The sequence below is a fragment of the Eublepharis macularius genome, chromosome 3 (genome assembly GCF_028583425.1).
Source record: "Eublepharis macularius isolate TG4126 chromosome 3, MPM_Emac_v1.0, whole genome shotgun sequence".
In the NCBI taxonomy this organism is placed as follows: Eukaryota; Metazoa; Chordata; class Lepidosauria; order Squamata; family Eublepharidae; genus Eublepharis; species Eublepharis macularius.
In genome coordinates, this window is record NC_072792.1 from 83,701,619 (window position 1) to 83,726,941 (window position 25,323).

A 25,323-nucleotide genomic window follows, 5' to 3' on the forward strand; every position below is an offset into this window, starting at 1 on the left:
TGCTACTACAGGGGTCCATGCATCTGATGAAGAAAACTGTGGTTCTTAAAAGCTTATGCTACAGTAAAGTTGGTTAATCTTAAAGGTGCTACTGGACTTTTCACTATTTTAGTACAGAGGTAGGTGCCCTTATCTTGTCTACGTGACCAATAATGGAGCAGGCTAAGCTGGTCAAAGTCTTGCAATCCTGCACTAAAAAGCGCTCTCTACCCACTGACTTGAGGCCTCTTTCTCTACCACACCCACCTTCTACCCCAAACATAATTTTATAATTATTTCATTAGGGATACAGTCTTCACCTCGTGCATTTTTACAAGAAAGCCAGCAAAGAAATTATAAATGGAACTTAATCATTCCTTATTATACTTGTGTTAGGGTTAGGATTAGAAATCTTTCTCCTGTTCAGAGTTCAAGATACTAGAAATTAGACGGCTGCCATAATTTAATCACCCATCCACACAAAGATTTTTCTCCAGTTTCTAAACTGGAGCAGGTTTTTTGTTATTTACATAATGTTATATATCAATTGTCCCTTCTTTCACTGTAATCTTCCCCAAACCTGGTTTGGCTTGATCTTTTGGGAAAGATTGCAGCCACAGTGCCTTTGCATTCTTTGTGGATGGGAAAGTGCACAGTTTTGCAGGTCCAACCCATTTTCATTGTGCCAGTCACCCATGCAACACCAGAGAGCTTTTTCAGTTGTTTAAAATAACTCGGTAGTTAACATGTTGCTATAGCTTAAAACTGATAATTGACATATTACTGAAGCACAAATCTGTAGTGATAGGTCAATTACTGACATTTTAAAAAGTCTTATGGTGGTGTGTGTGGGAGGGCAACCATGGAGGGCTGGAGCAAGGAAAGTATGGGGGAAACTGTCCATTTTGCAGCAGCAGTGGAAGGAACACAGAAAACTCATGGGGATGCGGCTTTTTCTGCACAATCTAAGAGTTTTTAAACCACTAAGCATATATTACCCAATTTAATTCTTGCAGCTGTATTAAGGTTGGACTCCTAGACTTGTGAAGTAGAATGTATCTGAAACTGACTTATGTGAAGAAGCCCCAGAAAAGAAAACCTGGAAAAATGGGGGTGGGGGGTCCTGAAGCCTTCCCCACCCATTTTTATGACTGAAAAATTGGAAATTTGAGGGAGTATTAAAAAAGAATCCTGTGAAATATTTTCTCTTTTAGAATGAGTGGAATACTTCTAAAGACATATCTTGATATGGGTTAGATGACTCTTTTAATCTGTACAAAGCCATACAATTGTGTTAGTCCTCTGTTTCATGCTCTTCTCCAAGGTTGTTCCATTCTAGATAGGGATCCCATTCCCCTGGTGGGGGTGGGGGATCCCCCATTCCCAGCCTCTGTCCCACTCCACTGTTTACCTGGCCAGTGGTGGTGGTGGTGAGGGGAACAGGCCTGCGTGCTTCAGAGGACTTTCTTGTTGTGCTGGGAATGACGTCATTCCTGGGGTGACAAGGAAGTCTTCCAGAGTCTATGCTCCTAAAGTGCATGTGCAAGGTAAGTTCCATCCATTCGTGCTCCCCCGTGACCCCTCCATCCCCCAGTTTGGGCCCCAGGGGACCTGGCAACCCTAATTCTAGGCCTTAAGACTCCCTTTGTGGCATGTCTACTTATAGGTCTAGGCTAGCCCTGTTTCTGTGGCCGATATACTCTGTGATTTTCTTGGTCAAATCCAGCAACAGTTCCTTTCTAGCTATATCTGCGACAAGGGGGTGGTGGGATTGTTTTATATATAAACCAGTCCCAGTGTTCTGTCATTTTCTCATATGACTAAGAAACAGAATTGGATGGATTTATGTAGATAAAGAGTTGGCTTGATTTGTAAGTGACCAAGGACAGATTTAGGTCCTTTCTAGCGGTGTTTTCAAGTGCACCTGATTGCTTTCTTCCACACACATGAATGGTGGTCATCAGAGGTTATAGTGGCTTAAATATCTTACCAGTACTGCCTCTTTCAGGGAGATTTGAAGCAGAAGATTGGAGCTACTGATTTGGCTACTTTCTTACTGGTACTGTGTACTCAGGTTGCTTTCATATATGCTTGTAATTGATTACTGAAGGTAGCAATTAGTCACTGCACCAGGGGTGCTTTTTTATCTTTTTGGGGGGGGGGAAGCAAACTGCTACTTCTGTGCAAGTGAGCTGTACCTTTTTTCCTATATGTTGTAAATGATTCTTCCTAACTTGTACATGTTAGAATGATTTTACAGATTGTTATCTAAAAGTGTAGGAAAGCAAACTCATATTGCTTAGGCCTTCTGGGTAGCATTCCTGCCTACTTGAACTCTACATGTTTCTCTTCTAACAGGAAGAACTTCTCATTGTACAGAGAATGTGATATGCAAACAGCCCTGTGTCCTGGGGTCTTTCTGCAAATGTTTGGATTCCTACAGTGTTTGACCTATGAATTGTTAAGGTCTGCTGCAGTGTTGCTTTATCAAACAGGTTGCTAAGCAATACTGAATTAAATAAGGAGAAACCTTTTGCATTTGCTGTCCTGTATGATTTGGGACATAGTTTGCAGTGAATTGTAGAAGGATATGGAATTATATAGAAATAACTCTGTCCAGAGATAAATCCATGGCCAAAAAAATAATCCAAACAGGCGTACTGAAAAGCAGTAATTTTAGAATTGATAAAAGTTAATGGACTGTAAAATAGTCACCATAACAATTTCAGAAATGACCCATACCTTCATGTAAATTGCTTGGATCATTTCCTGATTCATGGTAACGTGGTGTTCCATTATTAATGAAATTTAGTTATAAAAACGTATAAAAGGGGCTCGCTGACTTACAGACAGGATAGGTTGCAGCCAGGGGTGAGGTTGAGGGTGAGGCAAAGAGCCATGGCTGGGAGCACAGAGGGAGGAGTACAGACGTGGCTGGGTTCCTCTTCTGTTGCTGCCATTCTCCTGGGTGGCAGTTGAGACAATGGGCAATTTCCCCTCCCTCCCCTGGGGTGCCAGTGGCAACAGAGGATGGCATGTCACAACTTTAGGCACTTTTGAGGCATTGGGCCAGATCCACTGGGGTGAGTGGTGTGGACTGGGCAGCTCACCCCCCCTCTTTCAGGGTCCCCTTAAGGGATCTGTGGCAAAGCCCGATACGTGTCTGGGTGGGGCATTGCAGGCTTTGCCCTGGATGGCTGGGGCCGTCTGGCCATGCCGGGATGGTAGTACATCTTCTGTCATCCCGTTGTGCCCAACAGGCGTGCTGGGGAAGCAACCATCAAATGGCAGGGGAATGTTTGATGCAGTGGATCTGTTGCGTTATGTCTTGCCAATACTCCCAATAGCTATAATCAATAAAGTTGTGGCCCATTACATCCAACAATGCTGTGTGTTGTGTATTCTTTGCCTGGCATGGCAGCCTCACCATTGCCCATACAGATGCAAATGAAATTTAGTTTCAGGATCTTTCCTTTTCCTTTCAAGCTCCTTTGATCCAATGATCTTGAGCAGTGGATAGAGAGTCTTTATTTCTTTAAGGAAAATATGGTGGAGATATACTTGACCACAGCCAGTGTAATTCTTGAGTCACTGTCCATCAGCAGACTAGGAACTATATTATCTTTTAATACTGTAGGAGGAAATTTTGTTAAAATAGGGGCAATCCAAAATTTGTGATAAAAGTTATGAGGATGTTCCAATATCATATGGGACAGGGTGTCAGCCTTGTTCAAATCACATTGGCAGAGTCTGTCTGAATAAGTCAAAATACAGTATCTCCCATGTAGGACTGTTGGGGCAGCATTCATTCATGCGAGCATGAATGCTGTACAATAGCGAGGAACTCTTAGATAATTAATATAGGCTGGAATGGTTGGAGGTGAAAGGATTCCAAAGAACTGGGTAGAACATACTTTCCGAGCTCAAATTACTGAGCTGGAGTAATCTAGGTTTTTTAAGCATTTCTTGATTGTTAGCATGGATTCACTTTTCCCAAGACTCAATATATTGTCCCTTGCTAGGCTGAGGCTAGATAGTTTCTTGTCAATTTCTTGCATCCAGAGGAGTCTTCTCAGGCCAACCTTAGTGTGAGGGATCTAAGTAGGACTTTGAAACAATTTCCATTGAATACTAGGATTGTATTTGGAATGATAGAGCAGTTAAATGATTATAAGGAACAAAAGGTATATTCAATTATATATGGACTTTGCGGTTTACTGTTTCTCTTGCCCATTGTACTTCACAGAGCCCCCCTTTTGTTCCTTGATGTTAACAGAATGCTAGGAACAGCATTTGGGCAAAATGGGGGTGTTCTGTGGGAGGGGGCATTGGTAGAAACTGCTGCCCTTTCTTCTGAAGAGAAGTCATTAAATCTTTAGAACTGCATGGCTTAGGGTTGCCAACTTTGGGCTGGGAATTTCTAGAGATAAGGGGGTGAAGCCTGGGGGACAGCGGGGTTTGGGGAGAGGAGGGATCTCTGCAGGATATAATGCCATAGAGTCTACCCCCCAAAATGGACATGATCTCTGATACCGAGATTGGTTATAATTCTGGGAGATCCCCTGACCCCACCTGGAGGTTGCTAACCCTTGCATGGCTGGCTTGCCAGACTCTCAAACAATGGTTGGGCATGCAGATTCCCTGCACACATTTCTAGGAAAAGCTAATTTGTCTTGTATAATACAAACTGTGTATACTCCAGGATTTAGTGGTAAAGAAAATTAAGGTTGCACACTCATGAGCCAGTTAAGACCAAATGGCCCAAGACAAAAATGTTGCATAAAACAAGAACAGCAACTGCTTCAAAATGAGGCCATGAACCCTCTAATGCAAACAATGTAGAAAACAACCCTTTTTGAGAGACCTGCAGTTAATTAAACATATGCAAATAATGTAAAGTAGCCAATAATATGAGCAACTAGATTTTCAGATGCCTTGAGAAACGGTCATCAAAACCTCTTAACACACTATGTAAGAGAATTGTCCTGGAAACAAGGAGTTGCAGAATTTGTATTCAGAGCGAATAATTAGCAAACCCTAAAATTAATTACAATAACTGCTTCCATGGAAAGCTTTTGGATACCACAACTAATTTTGCAATATTACAAATATCAGTGATTCTAGAACCTTTTCACATGATCAGAAAACAGAAATGACAGTGGGTTTGAGCCTTCTATCTCTACACATGTTCAGCCTGGGGAGAACTTGCCCATCCATGGCTAAGCTTTTCCACATGGTGAGTCCCACACCCTAGCTGCCTGCCTGTAATAAAGCTTAAAATCTGGATCTTTTAATTATTTTATGCTTGTATTATATTTGGGTGTTTTACATCTGTTAGCCACTTTGAGTGTTCTTTTTGAACAGAAAGTTGGTTATAAATAAATAAATGTTAACGTGCAAATGGCAAGTTTTTAACGAATAGATATATTAAAGAACCAGCTAGCTCAGTTCAGACGTTACAGCAAGTCATGGTGAAAGATGATTAATTATAGCTTGGCCTGATGTCTGAATTAAAAACCATGATTCCTTTCAGCCTGCAAATCAGTAGTAGTTGTCATTCCATATGGGAAGAGACAGTGAAGTGCCTTTATCAGCTTGGCTGTGATCAACTACCTTCTCCACTCCCTCCCCCTCCAAACTGTCTTTTGCAGTGATCATTCCATCTGGTTATTTTGGAATAGTTATACAGCCTATCTAAGATTCGGTAACTGAATTGGCATGTTTTCTGCTTCCTTTCCTCTGTTGTGTTTTGTGCATCTGTTTAGTCAGCAAGTAAAGCATAGGTTTGTACATTATTTGAAAATGGCTTACAATACTTCATATGTATCTATTTTTATGCTAAATCACTTACACCTAAACATCTTTGTTTCCTGCTCTAATTTAAATGAACAATGTAATAATCTCCAGTAACAGACTTCCAGGTGAGACCATGTGGTGTAAAAACACAAATAACAAATATTTGCAACTATATAATGCATGCTGTACCATTGTCTTTTAAAACAAATAGCTGCAAAACAAAATGAAGCGTAATATCTTAGTATTAATGTTACTCTCCAGAGCATTTTTTCTGGCTTACCTGTGAAATCTACTGAAGTTTCTTCTCGCTGTTATGAATCTTACTGGCTATTATTTCATTTTAAAAGGTTTTTTTAAACAATTGGTTATGCAACATTTATGTTCATAACGGGCTTTTTTGTGGTGGTGGTACTTATTGGTACTGAGTACCTTTTGGAGGTGCATAGCACATGGAGGACATCATGCTATAGGAGAAAAAGAAACCAATGTTCAAATTACTATTAGCTTTTCCCTGCACTTCCACTGAATGTTATTTCATGTACTACTGTTTCTAATATGCATATATATTTAATAAATGGTGAACCAATCATGTGTTTTCATCTGGTCTTTTGTTACAAGTACTGTAATTTCTCAACTAATATACTTAGAAAAGCAAAATATACACTTACATTGCCATTTGCACTGTTATTTTTGAATCACATCAATATTTACTGGGAAAAGAACATGTGAATGAACTTTGAGTCTTGCTGCTAGTTGCATATGGGTGTGTTTATTCCTGTGTTCCTAAGCCAAATTAATAAACACTGGAGTTTTAGTTATTAGATAATCCTCAAGACTCAATGTGTGATATTTAATATATTGTTACTAAGATATTAATAAAATACACTTCTCATTTGTTCAGCTGAATTGTAACTGTAACTTTGTTAAGCACAAATCTAATGAAAATTGTATGACTTTCACTCTCCCATGCCATTTGGCACTCGCACCAGTAAACATTATGTCAAAATTACTTTTATACCTTGACAAGCATTTGGCATTGGAGAGCAAAAGAGATGTAATTAGACTATCTACTCATTTCTTAGACAGCCAAGTTGTTAGATTGTATCTGTTTATGTTATTTATAGTGCACCTTTCTCACTGAGACTCAAAGGGATTTACACAGTATGGTCAGTACAGTCAATTTCAAAAACATTTCAATATACATATAATAGGGTATATACATGCAAAGTTGCAAAAATTTAAAACCAGCAGAAATCTCATACAGACTTGAAGAAATGCTGAAACAGAGCATAAGTAATTTTAAGATTGACATATTACACAACACAGGATCTACTCACTAAAATCATACTTACAACAATAGTAGTAAAGGCTACAGTCTACTATATATATACAGCAATAGTGACAAAGTCTATAGTCACTCCCTATCCGTTTATTGATGCATCTCTTTGATACAGCTTCCTTATATTACTGACCTCCAATTAGAGTTTTAAAAACCCCTCTTTAATAATTCAGTTTTGTTGTTTGTGGATAGGGTTGCTAGATGCAGCCCTTCCACTCCTTCATCCAGATCATTGATAAAAATATTGAAAAGTACCGGGCCCAAAACCGAGCCCTGTGGCACCTCCCTCCAATCTGATGAAATGCCATTGACCACCACTCTTTGGGTGTGGACCTCTAACCAGTTCCCTATCCACTGAACTGTCCTGTAGTCCAGTCTGCAGTCTTCCAGTTTCCCCATTAGAATGTCATGGGGAACCTTATCAAAAGCTGTACTGAAATCCAAGTAAATCATGTCGACAGAGTTCCCACGATCCAGTAAGCTTGTCACTCCATCAAAGAAGAAAACCAGGTTGGTCTGACAAGATCTGTTGGGAACAAAACCATGTTGATTTCCCCGGATCACTAAGCAGTCCTTCAGATGCTTACAGATCCATCCCTTTAAAATCTGCTCTAATATCTTCCCAACAACAGAAGGCAGGCTGACTGGCCTGTAGTTTCCCAAGTCATCCTTCTTCCCTTTCTTAAAGATAACATTAACTCTTCTCCAGTCTTGTGGCACATCTCCAGTCCTCCAGGAGGCCTTGAAGATGATGGACAGAGGCTCTGCAAGTTCTCTAGAAAGTTCTCCAGAACTTCCTGACAATCACGCCCTCTCCTCACATACAATGCCACTCTGCCTCCTCTTCTACCCTTTTGGTTTTTCTTGAATAAGTCATATCCATCCACTACCACATTCCAGTCATGGGAATCATCCCACCAAGTCTCAATAATTCCTACTATGTTGTAGCCCTCTGTTTGCAAGAGAAGCTCAAGCTCTTCCTTCTTATTACCCATACTTCAAGCACTGGTATATAGGCACTTGTAGCCTTGTACCTTTGTTTGATCTGTCCTACCCAGGTAGACCCCCACTGTTACCACTTCATTGAAATCCCCATGTTGATTGTTCCCTTCCCTTGCGTTGGCATCAGTTTAAAGCTCTCCTGATGAAGCTCTTCCAGTTCTTTCCAAACATTTTATTCCCTGACCTTGAGAGGTGAAGCCCATCATGTGCTAGAAGGCCTTCTCTAAGAAAACTTACCACGCGGTCTCAGAACCCAAAGTGCTCCTGCCGGCACCACCACCTCAGCCAACGATTCACCTCGAGTATGGTGTGCTCCCTTCGCATTCCTCTTCCTTTGACAGGAAGGATAGAAGAGAATACCACCTGCGCCCCCACTGTGTTCAACTGCCTTCTAAGAGCTTCATAGTCCTCTTTAATTCTTGCAATGGTATTCGTGGCCGTGTCATTAGTTCCCACATGAACCAGTACAAACGAGTACTGATCAGTCGGTCTGATCGGTTTTGACAATCAGTCTGTAATACCCTGAATTCTGGCTCCCAGCAAGCAATACATCTCTCGGAGTAGGGGATCTGGCCTGGACACATGACGTTCCATAACCCTGAGCACAGAGCCCCCGATGACTACCACCTTCCGTTTTCTTCCACTTCCATGTGGCCCCATGTCCTCTTCACTCCCTCCTCCAGGTTTTTGTGGTTCTTCCACTCTCGTCTCTGTCACCATCTCAAGCACCTCAAAACAATTTTTGAGCTCCAGTGGAACAGAGCGTCGCCTTAGTCCACATCCGGTTTGTACTACAGAACTGAGAGGAGGCTCAGAAGGGAAATCAACTCTTCCTTCTTCTTTTGGACTTATTTCTTCATGCTTGTGCAGAGCCCCCAGGCTCTTCTCAATAAAATCATCCCCTTCCTTGATTTCCTTTTTTTTTTTTTTTTTGAAAAATTTTTATTGGGTTAGAATCCATTATTTCCACATTTACATTCAATTTTCCCCAATTTTTTCATCTCTAACCCCCTCCCTTTCCCCCCCCTTTTTGTTGACTTCCAACAGCTTTCCAACCCTTTGTCCCCTTTCCCTTACTTTTATTAGCTTCCTCTATCTAAAACAAATATATATTCTCCATTATTCTAAGCAGTACATCCTTAACTATTTTTAACATTATATGCCCAAACTGTAAGCCTTTGTTTCCATCTTAGATAAACAATTTATCCCAATTTTTCAATTTCAGGTATTTCTATATATCATAAACCATATAGATCATACGTTTGTTTATATCAAACAATTTGACTTATTCTCTCTATATATTACTCATTCTATCTTTTTATAATAGTTCTATATATCTCTCCTCACGTAGTCAATCAATTTGACCCATCTATATCTTCAGACATTCAGTTTGGTACAAAACTTGTCAGAAAAAAAAGAAAATATTGTTAGTTAATCGCTCCTTATATTTAGTCCTTATAATTAATTATTTTCTCTATGTTCTGTTTGTTAACCTATATATATCTATATATATGTCATAACCCTGAGCACAGAGCCCCCGATGACTACCACCTTCCATTTTCTTCCACTTCCATGTGGCCCCATGTCCTCTTCACTCCCTCCTCCAGGTTTTTGTGGTTCTTCCACTCTCGTCTCTGTCACCATCTCAAGCACCTCAAAACAATTTTTGAGCTCCAGTGGAACAGAGCGTCGCCTTAGTCCACATCCGGTTTGTACTACAGAACTGAGAGGAGGCTCAGAAGGGAAATCAACTCTTCCTTCTTCTTTTGGACTTATTTCTTCATGCTTGTGCAGAGCCCCCAGGCTCTTCTCAATAAAATCGTCCCCTTCCTTGATTTCCTGAAGGGTTGTGATCCTCTCCTCCAAACAGTCAAAGAAAATATCAGACTGTCCAGGTGAAAACAGGACACCTGCCAACCTTATTTGCAGAAAATGGAAGAGTGGGAGTTTTCCTAACCTTTTCAGGTAGGCCATTTCATAAAGTGGGGGTCACCACAGAGAATACACACACACGGGCAGCTATTGATTTTGCCCATGTGCAAGGTAGCACCTGCAGAAAGCTCAGTTCAGGTGACTGAAGTTACCATGATGGAATATAGGGAGAGAGGCAGTCTCTTAGATAAGCCGGACCAAGGCCGTGAAGAGCTTTCTATGTGATAGAAAATACTTTGAATTGAGGCTGGTAATTGATAGGTAGCCAATAGAAGAACTTTAGAATGTGAGTAATATTCATGCGCATCCTAACTCTCAATAATAACCAAGCTGCAGCATTCTGTACCAGCTGGAGTCTCCACGTTAATTTAGAGGGGAGACCTGTGTAACAGTTCATTACAGTAGTCAAGTCTTGACTACTGGATCCAGGTGGCCAGATCAGTTTTGTTGAGGTAGAGGACAGAACTTATGCAACTAAGGCAATGACAGTTAATGAGACCTAAGTTTACGTGTAAAAAGACAGTTTAGTTGTCCTCAAGTGCTGCTGGCAAGATGGCAAGATTTAGTTTACTCATGTTCTTAAGGCTTTGCTTTAGAGGTTGGTTAAAATCACAGATGTGTTTATCTTTCTAAGTAGCAACTAAAAGTATGCTCTTCACTCATTTCTTCATTTCAATCATTTTAGCTGTTTACTTACTTTTGCAGACTACCATGAGATCTGTTACTGTGTGTTGAGTTCTTTGCTGTTAAAGAGCCATGGTTTATTAAATGAGCTGGTGAAACAAAGAGTAAATATTATCCTTTTTCCTTTGTGATCAGTTAAAGCAATGCATTATGTAATGCAGTTATTTAGAGAATACGCTAGAGTGCACTTTGCTTCCATAATTTGCTTTAATGGGATTATACTAAACGAAATCTAAGTGCTTTATTTTGTTACTGTTATTTTTTATAAAGCACCATTGGCATACATGATGCGTAACAGAAATATGTGAAGGCTGAAGAGAGGACTCAGCATATTCTCTATCACTGTCTCCCCTTCCCCCAGTTCCTCCATTAGCTACCATTGCATTAGCCATCGCTACCTCACATACTAGGGAGCTATGAAATTTCTGCTTGAGTGAAGAGAAATGTGAAAAAATAAACTTCTGTGCTGGCAGCATACTTCAGGGTGGAGGACTCTATTTTATCTATTATTTATTATTGTTTGTTTATTTATTTATTTATTTATTTATTTATTTATTTATTTATTTATGTCATTTATAGTCCGCCTTTCTCACTGAGACTCAAAGCGGATTGTAGTGTGAGATCAGTACAATCAGTAGCAAGGACAAGGGTAGGCATTTCCATACAGTGTCAAGGACATTTCCATAAACAATGTCATAGGGTAGATGAATACAAGTTTACAGAGACATAGTATTAGCAAGGATCCAATACAGGGTTGAAGTATTGCCGAAACAGAACATAATCCATTCTAGGATTGACATTAGACAATATGAAGCATAAGCAGTATATACGAGTACATATTCAAAGCAACAGATAATATGTAAAGCAACATAATGGTGGAGCCCATGGTTCCCAACTCATTGGCGAAACATCTGAGACCCCCTCCCCACAATACCGCCTTCCTATATGAGTAAAAAAGCCTTTTTGAATAATTCAGTTTTGCATTGTTTTGCAGAAAGCCAAGAGCGTGGGCGCTCTCCTGACCTCTTCAGGTAGGCTGTTCCATAGGGTAGGGGCCACCACAGAACCTGGAGGGCCATATGGTGGGGATGAACGAGGAACAAGGCTGTCGAATGGATTAGGGTGTAAACTCTGTTAGTGGGCAAGAAGGCCTTGACATATTAATAATTCCAGCTCTGCCCCTGTTCTTCTTTATGGTGTCTGTGCAAGCAGGCTGGATGGGTTCATGTCTGTGCAGAGCATCATGTTGGAATCTTCTAGAGCTAAGATTTTAGGTGTAATCTCTATTCATCCCAAGCCAAGAGCACTAGATGCATGCTTAGAGTTGAGAAACCAGATCTCTCTCATATGCTGTGGCAGCGGTGTCCTTAGAACTTTCTCCCCCTCAGATAATCAGAACTAGCAAAAATTTTCTCTTACCTTTCTCTCTGTGTGTTTTTCTCCCTTGTGGGTATGGTGTTTGGCTTTCCAACATAGTAGACCACCTTTCAAAAGTGCTTGCAGTATGGGGAAAACTGGCTTCCACAGATGGCTATGACCTTTGCCTTTTCTGTTTTGGTGAAGAGGTTGGATCTTGTTCTTATAAGAAATTAATGAAACATCATAACCAATTAATCTACGTTGAACAACTGTTTGGAAGCAGATCCTATTGGCGTTACAGCGTGGCACAGTCTATGTTAATATTGACCTCTACCAGACTGATATGTTTGGTTTTGATGGATCTCGTATTGTTGATGACTATATACACTCTAGGCACTGGATCTTCAGCTTTAAAGCAGCACTTGAATCAGGAACACCAGTCCTTTGAAGTCAGAGCCTAGGAAACTTTGGAACCTAGGAAGAGGAAGAAGGACAAAAATCAATCCAAAGAGGTTCAGGAAAGGATGGTGACTGAACAGTTTATGGTCTCACCCCATGCTCAGTATTGCTGAGGCCAAGAGGCAAGAGTCATTGGAGCATTTACTGCCTTAGGTATTTGTTCCGGCTCTGCAGCTGGTGCTGTAAAATATTCAGCACCATGTTTCAGTACCTTATAAGTGCTCTGCATACTGGATATACCTCTAGTGTACTCATTCCAGGAGGACAGATTGCTAGCTATTTTCCATGAACGCATGGGACTTATCTCAAATATAGGACCCTGTATACCCCTAATTATTTATCACCAAGGTTGATTTTCTTCTATATCTGGGCACCTAATATCCAGAAAGTGTATGGTGGTGGTGATCTTTTCCCTGTATCAGCTGTTTAGTAGGAGATTACCACCATTTGTTTCTTTTTCATGTACAATCCACACTTCGCCTTTTTGCAGATCTAGGCCTACAAGTCAGTGCAGTGGAGTCTAACCCATATTACACCAGCCACAGACAATTTATTGGAGCAGAGCTGGAATGATTAATATGTCAAGGCCTTCTTGCCCACTAACAGAGTATACACCCTAATCCATTCGACAGCCTTATTCCTTGTTCAGCCCCACCATATGGCCCTCCAGGTTCAGTGGTTACTAGGAATTAACCACTTTGTCATCCCAGTCACCAGGCTCAGAATGAGGACTCTACATATTTGTTCAAGGCCAGACAACAATCAATTGGAAAATATGTGACAAACATTAAACCCTCAGAACAAGAACCACTATTGCCCCACAAAATACCAAAAGACACTGGCCGAAGCTGTTAATAAAATTAATTGAATTTACAAGGAAAAACAAGTTTCATCTAGTTAATTACTATTTAAGATATATGGGATATTTTTGTTTAAGGATATCACAATCCTAAATGAGTAATCAAATGCTGGAATTTGCACAAGGCATGGTAAACTAGAAGAGATTGTGAGTGGCAACGCCCCTCACTTTTGCTGTTGACACTTCAGGATGTTTGTATAAGAATAAGACTTTGTTCATACCATATTATTCATTTTTTCCTCAGTGCAACTGAATTTCCATTTCTGTCATACAAACAGTAAAAAGAATTTTGATCTGGATAACTCGACCTGTATTTGAGCCTGCAGGATTGTAGAATGAAGGGTGATTTTGAATTTTTGAGAAGTGAATTAGTCTACTCTTTTACATAATGTCCTAGGGACCGTGTTACACATGATAACTTTCTCACATGGAAAGTCTCGACAGAGAAAATGTAATGTGTGAAGCAGTTCTCAGTAACTCAGAAACGGATACTTTAACATTTTGTATTCTGTCTGTTTTAAAAGCTTACTTGTACTTGAACATCAGTTTTAATATAACTCTTTAAATCTTCAGGCATTTAAAATATAGACTTAAGTATTAGTATTTTGCTGTATATGTGCTGCTACATACATTTCTGTATTATAGACTTGCTGTAGCTGGGAGGCCCTGTATTTGATAATATAAACATTATTGTTTAGGTAAGCAAGATTTTTTGTCAAACCAGTGTGTGAGAAAGCTAGCATTATGCCCAAAATGAAGGATAGCTTCAACTTATGCTTTCGTTTGAACAACGAATGTGTCAAAAATGCCCTCTTACTGCTGTAGATTTACTGTTGATATTTAAAGAGACAAATTCCAACAAGAGGCTGGCATTTTCCTTTGATTAATTAATTTCAGTGCTAAAAGCCCACAGCCTGAACCAGCCCAGGTATTTTCACTGACTTAAGCAGGACTTTTGTTTCTCCTACAAGAATATTTGATTCCTCACTCCTCCATTTGGAGCCAGCTGGGTGACCTTGGATCAGTCACAGCTTCTCGGAGCTCTCTCAGCCCCACTCACCTCACAGGATGATTGTTGTGGGGATAATAATAGCATACTTTGTAAACTGCTCTGAGTGGGTGTTAAGTTGTCCTGAAGGGTGGTATATAAATCGAATGTTATTATGTTATTAAGTGATATTGTTTAGCACTCTTTACTGTGTAGAGAGGTCACCAGTAGAAATGCATTATTTTTACAATTGGTCCCACCATTTCTCTAGACAGTAAATACAGGGTGTATAAGTCATGTGGGTTGCATTACCAAACAATTTGAATGTGAGGATCTGATGAGCTGGGTATCCCCTCTGGCACTGTAGTGCCCTCCACTCCCCTGGGACATACAGCCTTAGTGTGGGCAGAGCAAACTTGAAGGAAGAGTTTTACAGTCACTTCCATTTACCCTCTTTTTGGCTCTCCCCCCGACTGGCATCTTGTAGCTGTCAGAGACCAACCAGCTACCCTCCTCCTCCTTGGCTGCCTGAACTCCCTTTTAAAGACTGTATTGGTGTAGGCCCAGAGCGGGCCCTGGCTAATCTCAGCAAGCAACATTATAGCATCTGTCTAGAAAAGTGTTATATAAACACAGTTACTATTATTACCAGGAAACTCCCTGGGAGGGATAGCCCTGTCCTTGCTAATAGGGAAATCCCTGCCCCTCTCAGGGCAGTAAGATCCAGTGGGCCTCCTCAACGGTGATCATGCCTCCTGCTTTCCTCCTCTTGCCTCTTGGGTGGGAGTAGCCTCTTGGGGTGAAGGTGGCTGTGACTCTGTGCTTGTCGCACAAATTCATACTCCCTTGAGGAGCCCATAATATGGAGTGGATTCTCATAGTCTTACCTCCATGGGTCAGGCATGTCCCAACTCTTCTTGAGTAAGTCCAGGAGAGCAGAGGGGGTCTCTGGACATTGGATTATTCTCCTAAATATATATAGGCTGTATTTGGTTGTAATGAGCATGTTATTATTTCAGGAGACATTTAGAAATCATGTTTATTGGGGGAGAATATGGGTTACAAACCAGAAGACCAAGACAAGATTAATAAAGTGTAAAGTTCTTAACTCATGAGGCATTTTGAAATAATCAGGATTTTTACACGTTCTTTATGTATGTCGCTTTGAGTGCTTCTAAACTGGAAAGGTAATCTACACAGGGTTTTAAAAAATCGTTTATTTATAAACCTGTCATGCAGAACTAATGTAGTTCTGTGACTTCCCAGCATCACAAAGCATCAGAAGAAAGTACCACTCTTTATTTTTGAAGTCACAAAGACACCTTCCCTCAACTAAGAATTGGGTATACTGACTCTGATTTGGGTATTGTGAACAGCAGTCAGTAATTCTTCTTAAAATATTAGCATGTCACCTCTTCAGTGTTTGCCCAAGATGGCTTGCCCTTCTTCCTTAGAAAATTCAGTGGGTTAGTGCTACTGGTATTTCCTGATGCATTGATAACCGGCTGCTGGTGGTAAATGTTGCATCATGCTGCAGGGTGTGCACTGTGCAAACAGATTCTGGATGGATGAACAGCTGGTTTTTCTAGTTTGTTCAGAGTTTGCTGTAGCAGTGCTCTTCATGTTGGCTAGAAGGAGAGCTCCAGCCACTGTACTCTGGATACGGTAAGACCTACATGCTTAATATGCCTGCTGAAATATTATTAGCATTCTAAAAAAGGAACAATGGTTCCTCTACTGACCTGTAAAACAAAAGGTAGAAACATGTTTTGTAAATATGCTTTCCTTAAATGTAGCATTCTTTATGGAAGTTAACATGGTTATTTTGCTTTATTTCCTGATGTAAATGCACTGACAGCATTATACAAACATATTTTCTTGTAACACCAGCATAAAGTATAGGTGGGAAAGCTGGCTTTTAAGAGTTTCATTAGGGATCATTCTAGAGTGGATGTAATTGTTCGAGAAGGATCCTAATTTCTCCTTCAATCACAAAAAGCATTCTATTAGAATTAGAACATTTTAGCATGGCCTGTTCAGTTTTGTGAAACAAGTCCTATTAGGTTTCACAAAACTGAACAGGCCGTGCTAAAATGTTTTTTATGCAGCATAGCCAATCACCATGTTGCTATCACTTCTAGCAGTAATCTTGAAATCCTACAAGAGAAGAAACTTCTGAACAAAGAAAAAAAGCAAAGTTGAAAATGCAGCTGTGTACCCAAATAATTGTAAGGGTTTATAGTAATCAGAAGCCAAGCTATTATCTTGTCCAATCGTTTTGTAGAGAATCCCTACTAATATCTGAAGAAAAAAACACTATTTTATTGAGCAGCTAAAACACCACAGTATGGCTTGCCAGCCTCCAGATGATGGCTAGAGTTCTCCCAGATTACAATTGGTCTCCAAACAGAAATCAATTCCTCTAGAGAAAATGGCTGCTTTGGAAGGTGAACTCTGTGGCTTTATACCCTTCCTGAGATTCCAAACTCCGCCATCTCCAGGCTCCTCTGCCTAAATCTCCAGGAACTTCCCAACCCAAAGCTGGCAACCTAATGCTACTATGGATATGTTATGGGCAACAACAGAAAATGCAAACTTCATGGGATCTCAGGAGTGGCCTAGGTAGTATCTAGTTTCTTACCATTGGCCATGCTCATGCATGACAAAAGTAAAGGCAGTAATTAGTGATTATCTGTTTTGTCTCAACTACGGATTTGTTTGAGAACTATCAGCTTAATGCTTGCATGACTTGTGACCTCAAAATAGTATCCTTGTATCTGGGGATTTGCATGGCAATTATTTAACACAAGCTTGACAGAACAATTTTCTTTCTTTATTTTAAACATTTCTGTATCATCTTTCCACCCAATAAGGTTCCCTGTGTCTGTAGCCAAACATAAAACACAAACAGGGATGAAGACCAATCACAAAAAAAGTCTTTTAAAAAAAAAATTTTTGTTTTCCAACACATATATACAAACATGAGACAGTTATCATTTTACTTGTCGATATCTATTATTTCTTTTATCTCTCATATTCCACCTTATTACATCAATTGTGAGCTCTATTATGTCATTATACAGTTAATCTTACTATCATATTTATGTTTACTGGTTATTGTTGTTTGTCATCCATTTGTAGAAGGGTTCCCATGGTACAGAAAAGTCTTCCACTTTCCCTTTCATTAACAATGTTAATTTATCCATTTCCGCCGTCTCCATTACCTTCGTTATTAATTTTTCTTGTTGGGGGACTCTTTGTTGTTTCCAGTAGGTTGCTAATAAGATTCTAGCCACTGTTACTATATGGATTACTAAGTGTTCTTGCTCTCTCTTCATATCCGACATACAGTTTAATAAAAAAAATCTCTGGTTTCAAAGGAATTGTTATCTGTAGGATATTTTGTAATAACTTATGTACCATTACCCAATATCTATGTACTTCTTTGCAGGACCACCACGTATGGAAAAATGTCCCTATACCTTCTTTACATTTCCAACACTTATTTGACATATTTTTAAACATTTTAGCCAGTCTAACTGGCGTTAGATACCATCTATGGAACATCTTATATAAATTCTCTTTAAACACAGCAGATTTAGTTATTTTAACATTTACTTTCCATATCTTATCCCACTGTACTTGGTCAATATCATTACCTAAATTCTGTATCCATAGTCTTTTACATTTCTCCACCCCATCATTTTCTTTCATTTCCATTAGGAAGATATACATTTTCTTCATCAACTTTTCATCTGAGTCACATAAGAGTTTTTCAAACTCTTTTTGCTCTAGATAAAAGCCCCCCATTTTTTAATGTTTGTTGTATCTGGATTCAATCTGCACTGTTGACCACCAGTCTAAATTAACATCTTGGTTTTGTAATTCTTCTTTCATTTTTAGGTTCCCTGTGTGTGTAGCAAAACATAAAACACAAACAGGGATGAGGGCCAATAACAAAAAAAAAGTGTTCACTCATTGGCAGAATACAATATAGGGAGTGTCTGTGTAACATCCAGGAGGCATTGGATAGTCTTATTTAGGCTTACCAGCCTCCAGGTGATAGCTGGAGATCTCCTGGAATTACAACTGATCTCCAGGCAACAGAGATCAGTTCCCCTGGAGAAAATGGCTGCTTTGAAGAGTGAACTCTATGGAATTATACCCCACTGAGGCCCCTCCCCTCCTCAAACCCTCCCCTCTTCAGGCCTCACCTCCAAAATCTCCAGGAATTTCCCAACCTGGACCTGGCAACCCTATTTGTACTGAGGTAACAGGAGACAGCTGGGGGAGGGCAGTTTCTTTTTTGTTCCCATGGAGTTCAATGGGAGTGTTCTTTCTTACACCAGAATTTTCACCACCATAATATTACGTTGGTGCCTGGACTGGGACATCAGTTGAGAGTCTTAGAATATGCTCTTTCTCTGACATGCTTTGGATGCTGCCGTGTCACTTTTGCTCTGGCTACAGGTTTACACTAGTGCAGCATCAGCAAGGAAATGGTCTTTGAATTATGCCTGTGAGGAGCTTAGTTGTACTTCTTAGCAGTTAGTGGCCTTAGGATTTCATTTTAAGATTTAATTGTTGTAATACGTTGCTAGACCGACTTCTGGTGTGCTGTAATTAGTATGACTGCGCTCCAAAAATGGATACGTTGAAGCACTTAAATGGCTGTTTTACTGTGCATCCAATTTATTTATTTATTTATTTGATTTATACCCCACCCTCCCCACAGATGGGCTCAGGACAGCTAACAACATTCAAAAAATACATTAAAAGTCACAAAACCATAAAATCAATAATTTTTAAAAAGTCATTAAAATAGTCTAGGAGCAGGCTGATTAAACAAATATTGGGAGTCTGTATATGGGCATAGCAGATGGCTGAGGGCAGCCCCAGAAAAAGTGGTGGTCATGGATGGAAGAAGGAGGACACCTGCTGGCACTCAGCCAAAGGCCCGGCAGAACATCTCCATTTCACAGGCCCTGCGGAACTGTAACAGGTCGCGCAGGGCCTGGATCTCCAGCAGGAGAGCGTTCCACCAGGCTGGGGTGGAAGTGTAACAAAATTGTAACAAAAAGTGAACTTGTTACATAGCCAGGACTGATTCTTAATTTTGTGCCTTTTTATACAAATTCTATATGGCCATCTTCTGTTAATTAAGAATAAAGTACCTTGAGTTGAGAAAATGAGAAGTGGTAGAACTTGGTCCTTGCAAAATTCTTGCATTCTGCTGCTGGGTTTAAACTGGTTTACGGTGATAGTAGTAAGATATATGTTAATGTTAATATATAGTAAGATATATGTTAATCTGTGATACTAAGTGCCATAAGTATACAAAATGAAAGTTGCCAATATGCAAATAGTTAGTTTTTCTTTATGCTGTAGAAAGTTTCAAGCCACCACTTGATTTACAAAGCTTAGTCAAAATGCTGTTCATGGTAACATATTTTGTGTTTTCATTTTCAGATAACAAGACTAAAAATAACCAGATTTTGGAAAATCTCTGTGATTTTAACTATGTTGAATGAATAACTCAAGGATGATCTGTGAATGAAGACCTGCAGCATGTCCAGGAATAACAGTCAAGCTGCAGTGGACACTCAAAAGTCAGTAAAATGATCAGATTCTTTTACAAGTACAAAGCAGAGACTCTTCTGATGAAGACAAGCTGTTTTGCATTTGGCTTAAGTGCATGAATTAGTTCCTTTCAGGTGATCTGCCTGTAACGGCCTCTCCTTTGCGAAGATATGCCTTTGAACTCCACAGCACACATCCTTCCCTGTACATTATAAAATAATCCAACTGAAGAAACATGTCTAAAAATTTGGAGATAATAAATTTGTCATTTTTATTGGAAAATGAAAAGGAAATTATATTGGGGGTTCTGAAGAGAGATGAGTACTTGAAAAAAATTGAAGATAAGAGAATCAGGTAATTTTTAAATTGTCTTTGCTGTTTTCAGAATTTTAGATTTTGTGATAGTAGTATATAATTTTGATATTAACAGCTAGATTTATATCCTGTTTTGAACCATCTCAGATCACAGCCTTAGGGCCAAAACTGAATGGCTATTTTCTCACTTAAAAAGGCATCGGAGGAGGGGGACAAGATTGCCTGGCCCTGCCACACCGTGTGCCTGATCAGGCCCTTGTGGCATTTTTAAATGGCTGCTCTTAAATAGCATCAGCATCCATTGGTCTGACTCTTGGATGCTGTAAAGTACAGTTTAGCACTTAGGGAGCAATCCTTAGCACGTTTGCTCAGATCCTAGGTAGATCTATTTAATGGAGCTTACTACCAAAAAGAGTACTTAAGATTGCAAAGTTAATTTCCTATCAACTTGAGTGGTACAGTAGGCTGATTTTTTTAAAAAAGATTATCATAGTAGCCATGTGCCATAAGCAGAAAAGCTATACTGTAATCATGAGTCATGACAGAATTGCTAGGACTTCAGTATATTAGTGTCGATACCTGAGGAGGTAGTAGATAGCAGGGAGGCTTTAATTAATGGCCTGGCATTAAATGGCAAGTTGCGAATTATTATTTTTTTGTAACCTTGACGTCATAGCAGGTGGCTGCCTTTCCTCGGCTTACATTCTTGGCCAGATCTTATTTGATGGATTCTTAAGGCACAACGTTTTATAATTATTGCTAGCTAACTCAGTGTTATCGTTGAAGTTTGTAGCATGCATTCCTGGGTGACTCATAGATCATATTGCTGTAGGCTAAGATGATTGCCTTGTTCTTTAATATTTGATGAGGGCATGTTGCTTAATCATTATGCTCCATTTAAAATGGTTTAGCTTATTAACCACCATAGTGCAATCTTTTAGTGCAATTTTTGCAGGAGAGATAAAGTACAGTAATTATGTTTACATCCTCTTCTGTCTCTCTCCCTCTCTCTTTTTAGTATCAAAAGCTCTTTGTTAAAGAAAACAGGTGACTAGTACCTAACTGTTAGGGGGTGGTAAAAATTAACAAGGCCTAAATGCAACATGCTTCCTGCCAAGCTGGCACTATAACAATATGGTTGCTGTTCAAACAGGAAAATAACACAGTACATATGATAAAGCCACCTGAAAATCACACAGCAGTGAACTAGATCTTAAGTTTTGCAGAACTCCAGTATTATTTTTCTAGCATAACATTATTTTTCTAAGCATATTCTTCCCAAAGGCCAATAAATCCCTTGTGAAGAGTATATCCCTAATAGGTAACAAATTGGCTTGGGCACAGGAGAAAATTCCCATCTCCAAACACACAGCTTAGAAAATTAATATAACTAACAACTTGATCCATGGCATTAGGCATGCCATGAATGGAGGGGGCTGTAAGTAACCTGAAGAGAATGTTGAAGAATAAGAGCAGGATATAATCAGTGACCCTGTATGTATGAATGTCAGCAGAAGTGCATGGAAGAAACAAAGAAGAGCAAGTAGGGGAACAAATTCTAAGCAACAGAATATTTAGAGTACAGTAGGGTCTTCTGGTTGTCCCACACTCTTCCTTTAGCTATTCCTCTCTTTATTTCTATCTCAATGTAAAGTAGTGCTTGTATTTATCTAATCATCTGAGTTACTAAACGTTCTGCCCTACTAAAGTAGTACTGGAAGGGCACCTTCCTAAGCCAGTCTACTCAGAGCTAAGCCATGTGTTATTCAATGGGACTTAGTCCTAGGAAAGTGTATTTAGGATTGCAGCCCAAATAAGGTAAGGCAATTCCTGGAAATTTGAATCTGGTACTTAAAATTTGCGTTTTAAAAAATTGCATTTTAAAATCTTGGTCCAATTACTGTTTTTACCTTTATTGGCTGAGCCCCGTGTTTAACTCACTTGTTTATCATTCTGTGTTTGTAACATACACATTAGTAACATACACATACAACATGTTTTAATGTTGTTATCCGTCCTGAGCCTGCCTGCGGGGAGGGCGGAATATAAATAAAATAAAGTAAATAAATAAAATCTCTTGAACACTGACATATGGTACAGGACATTTCTCCATTTAAAGTTGAAACTCCAGCATCTGATTTCAAGGTAGCTAAAAAACAGGTAAAACTTCAATATACCATCTATTTGGTACGTAGTTGTACAACATAATTCTCCATTTGAAGATCTGAAGGTCTGAACACGTGCTGCCCCTGTTGCGTTTAACATTAGATATTGGAATATGAGTTCTTTTGCATGTTTCTGATACAGTTTTGCATTTCAACCCCCTTTTAAGGAGGCACCAAGATATCACAGTGAATTTGCAGGAAAGATGTAATATCTGAAACAAAGCTTTTTGAGCAATGTGATTTACTTGTTTGCTTATATTTTCTGTCCCTTTAATATAATTGTCTCTGATTTTAAGGCTGTTCTGCTGTTTGTTAAAAACGAGTACTTACAAGTCAGACAGATATTTATGTCAGTACTAGACTAGCACTGCATATAAATGAACTGAAAGTGAATATTTTTTACTGCTATACATGATGCTTCTGCTTTCTTAGTGTTGTTTAAAGCATTAAGACAGTGGTTGTTCAGAGGCTGTACTGATCATGGTCTACAGTCTGACTCATCCATATTCTCCATCTCCTTTACTCTTGGAACACTTAATTCTTCCTATTTTGAAATCAGAGCACATTGCCTCATTCATTCAGTGATTCACTATTCTAAACTCTGGAAGGAAAAATGGAAGGAAATTCACATGAAAAACATCTGTCTGAATGAGTTTTATGCTGAACTAAGGTTCTGGGAAACTTGAACACTATGTGTTTTATATATTCAGTCACATTTGTGTCCTGTTCTTCTAAGGACCTTGGAAATGTATATCTAGAGTTTCTAAACAATGTCTCCTATGCAGATACCCAGCCTATTAGCTTCATCCATCACCTATAGACCATTTTCTGGCTACTTCCAGTAATTTCTAAGACTGGCCTTGCATTGGCTTTCCTCCTGTTCTTTGGTATAGAGGCTACTGTTTATAAAGCTTGGAAGGACAAAGTAACCATATTAGTTGTGACTCACCAGCCCAATGGCAGAGCTGTCCACATATATATCCCGTCACCAATCAATCCACACAATCCAGTCTGCAGTTACTTACAAGCAGAGAGCAGGTATATTTTAAAAAGTGCTTACAGTACTAGCTGCAGGTGAATCATACAAGGGAACCAAGCCAAATACTGTTGAGTAGAGTTAGTAGGCAGTCTGACCTTGGAAGAAATTCCTTTGTATTCCCAAATATGGCAACTGATCACACAGAGTCATGCTGAGGAAACATCATACCTTCTTGTGTCTTGACACTAGTTGAGGCAGCTCCTGATGTCAAGTATCCAAACAGAACGAGAAAAGAAGGATAAGATCCCAAGCTAAGGCTAAGCAAATTCTTCCTGACAGTTGGCCCCTACAGAGCCATTAAAATACTCTTTAGTTAACGGTAGCTAACTGTTCTGTTTTTGAGCCAGGAATATTCTTTGATCCCATAATGATTCAAGATAGACACTTCCAAACTTTTTAACCTCTCGCCACTAAAAGCAATCTGCTTTCCAGCCAACATTTTTAAAGCCCTGGATCAAAAACTGTGGTGTTTTCTGCTTGGTCACTTTACAGCATTTCAGAATCTATTCTACTTCCCACGTTCTCCCGAGTTCTGCACCTGCAAGGGTGTTATGGGAAGCAGAAATATTTTTTGTCTGTCTTTTCCCAGTTTTTTCCTCCAGTGCACATTCCCTGACTTTTTTTGAAGCTGCTACCCAGCTGCTGCTGGTGTGCGTTCTGTCCATGAAGAACCAAAAACTCCTGTTCTGCTTCTCTTCCCCACCCCCCTTCCTTTCACTGGGAGCTTTGGTCTGTCTGCCAGTAATCACTCCCACCCTCTTCAGCTCTCTGAACTCCTTTTCTGCCATTTTTATCAGTAAAGCGAGATAAGGGTCATAAGGCTGATTCTCTGTTCGCTTCCTTCCTCCCGGTATGCACACACTCTTATTTTTTCCCAAAGCTAGGAACCAGTCCTAGAACCAGTCCTAGCTTTAATTGCTGCTTATTCCCTGCTAGCTTTAAAAGCCAAGAAGCCAGGAAAGAATTAAATGGCTGCTTTTCCCTTCTTTCCTCAGTGGTATGCGCACACACTTTTTTTTTTCAAAGTCAGGGATGGGATGTAACATTGTAAAGTTGTAATATTACTGCACATTTCCTCGTGGCTTTAAAAGCCAAGAATGGGTTAAATGTCTCTCTCTCTCCCTCTCTCCCCCACCCCAGCAGTTTCAGGCCTCTCTTAATACCAAAGAGAAAAAAAAACTCAAGCATTTTGCACTTGGAATCAAAGCAGCAAGAAGGAATGAAGCAGCAAGATTTTAACCCTTTCCTGGCTCAGCTTTAAAAAAAAATAAATGAGAGTAGAACAAGCATGAAAAGTACATGCTTCCCCTCAGAACTCCACCACCAATTGCCTTTCCAGTGGGCATGGGACAGCCCAGTCAGCAAATACATGGATAGGGATGGGTTCCAACATAGTAATGTTACTACACATGCAATTTTTTTTTAAATGACATCAGCTCCAGCCCCTGCAAAATGTTGGCTCCAAACAGACACATCTCAACTCGTCAGCAGACACCAAATCACCTCGAGTTGATGCGGTGTAGAATGATGGGACCCTAAGCTGTTTCAGCACCGATTGGCGTTGCTCAGCATTGCTGGCTCAAAGTGTGCCATGCAGAGTGGGCCTCTGTATTGGAGAATACCCCGCATTCAGTGGGATGGCTGAGATCTCTTTCATAATTACAGCCCTACTTCAGCTAGCTAGCTGGTCTCTCTTGAAAATCAGGGGATTTTCAGAAACATTAGAATACCTTGGCTGTCTAGCCCCCAAAGACATCTAGATTTGTATTTCGCTTACCAGGTAGGGATGCATGGAAGCTTACAAACAGAACATGAATATAATTGGCA

The 25,323-nt window shown here is 39.8% G+C and overlaps 1 protein-coding gene across 2 annotated transcripts in view; it reads left to right on the top strand.

Annotated features, from left to right (window-relative positions):
- Positions 1 to 25,323, top strand: part of SYTL5 (synaptotagmin like 5) — a 124,896-nt gene that overhangs the window by 31,010 nt on the left and 68,563 nt on the right. For both annotated transcript variants that reach the window (XM_054974636.1, XM_054974635.1), the window contains exon 2: positions 19,867 to 20,331. In XM_054974636.1, the coding sequence (XP_054830611.1) occupies positions 20,213 to 20,331 (119 nt within the window). In that variant the 5' untranslated portion in view covers positions 19,867 to 20,212. The remainder of the gene's footprint in view (positions 1 to 19,866; positions 20,332 to 25,323) is intronic.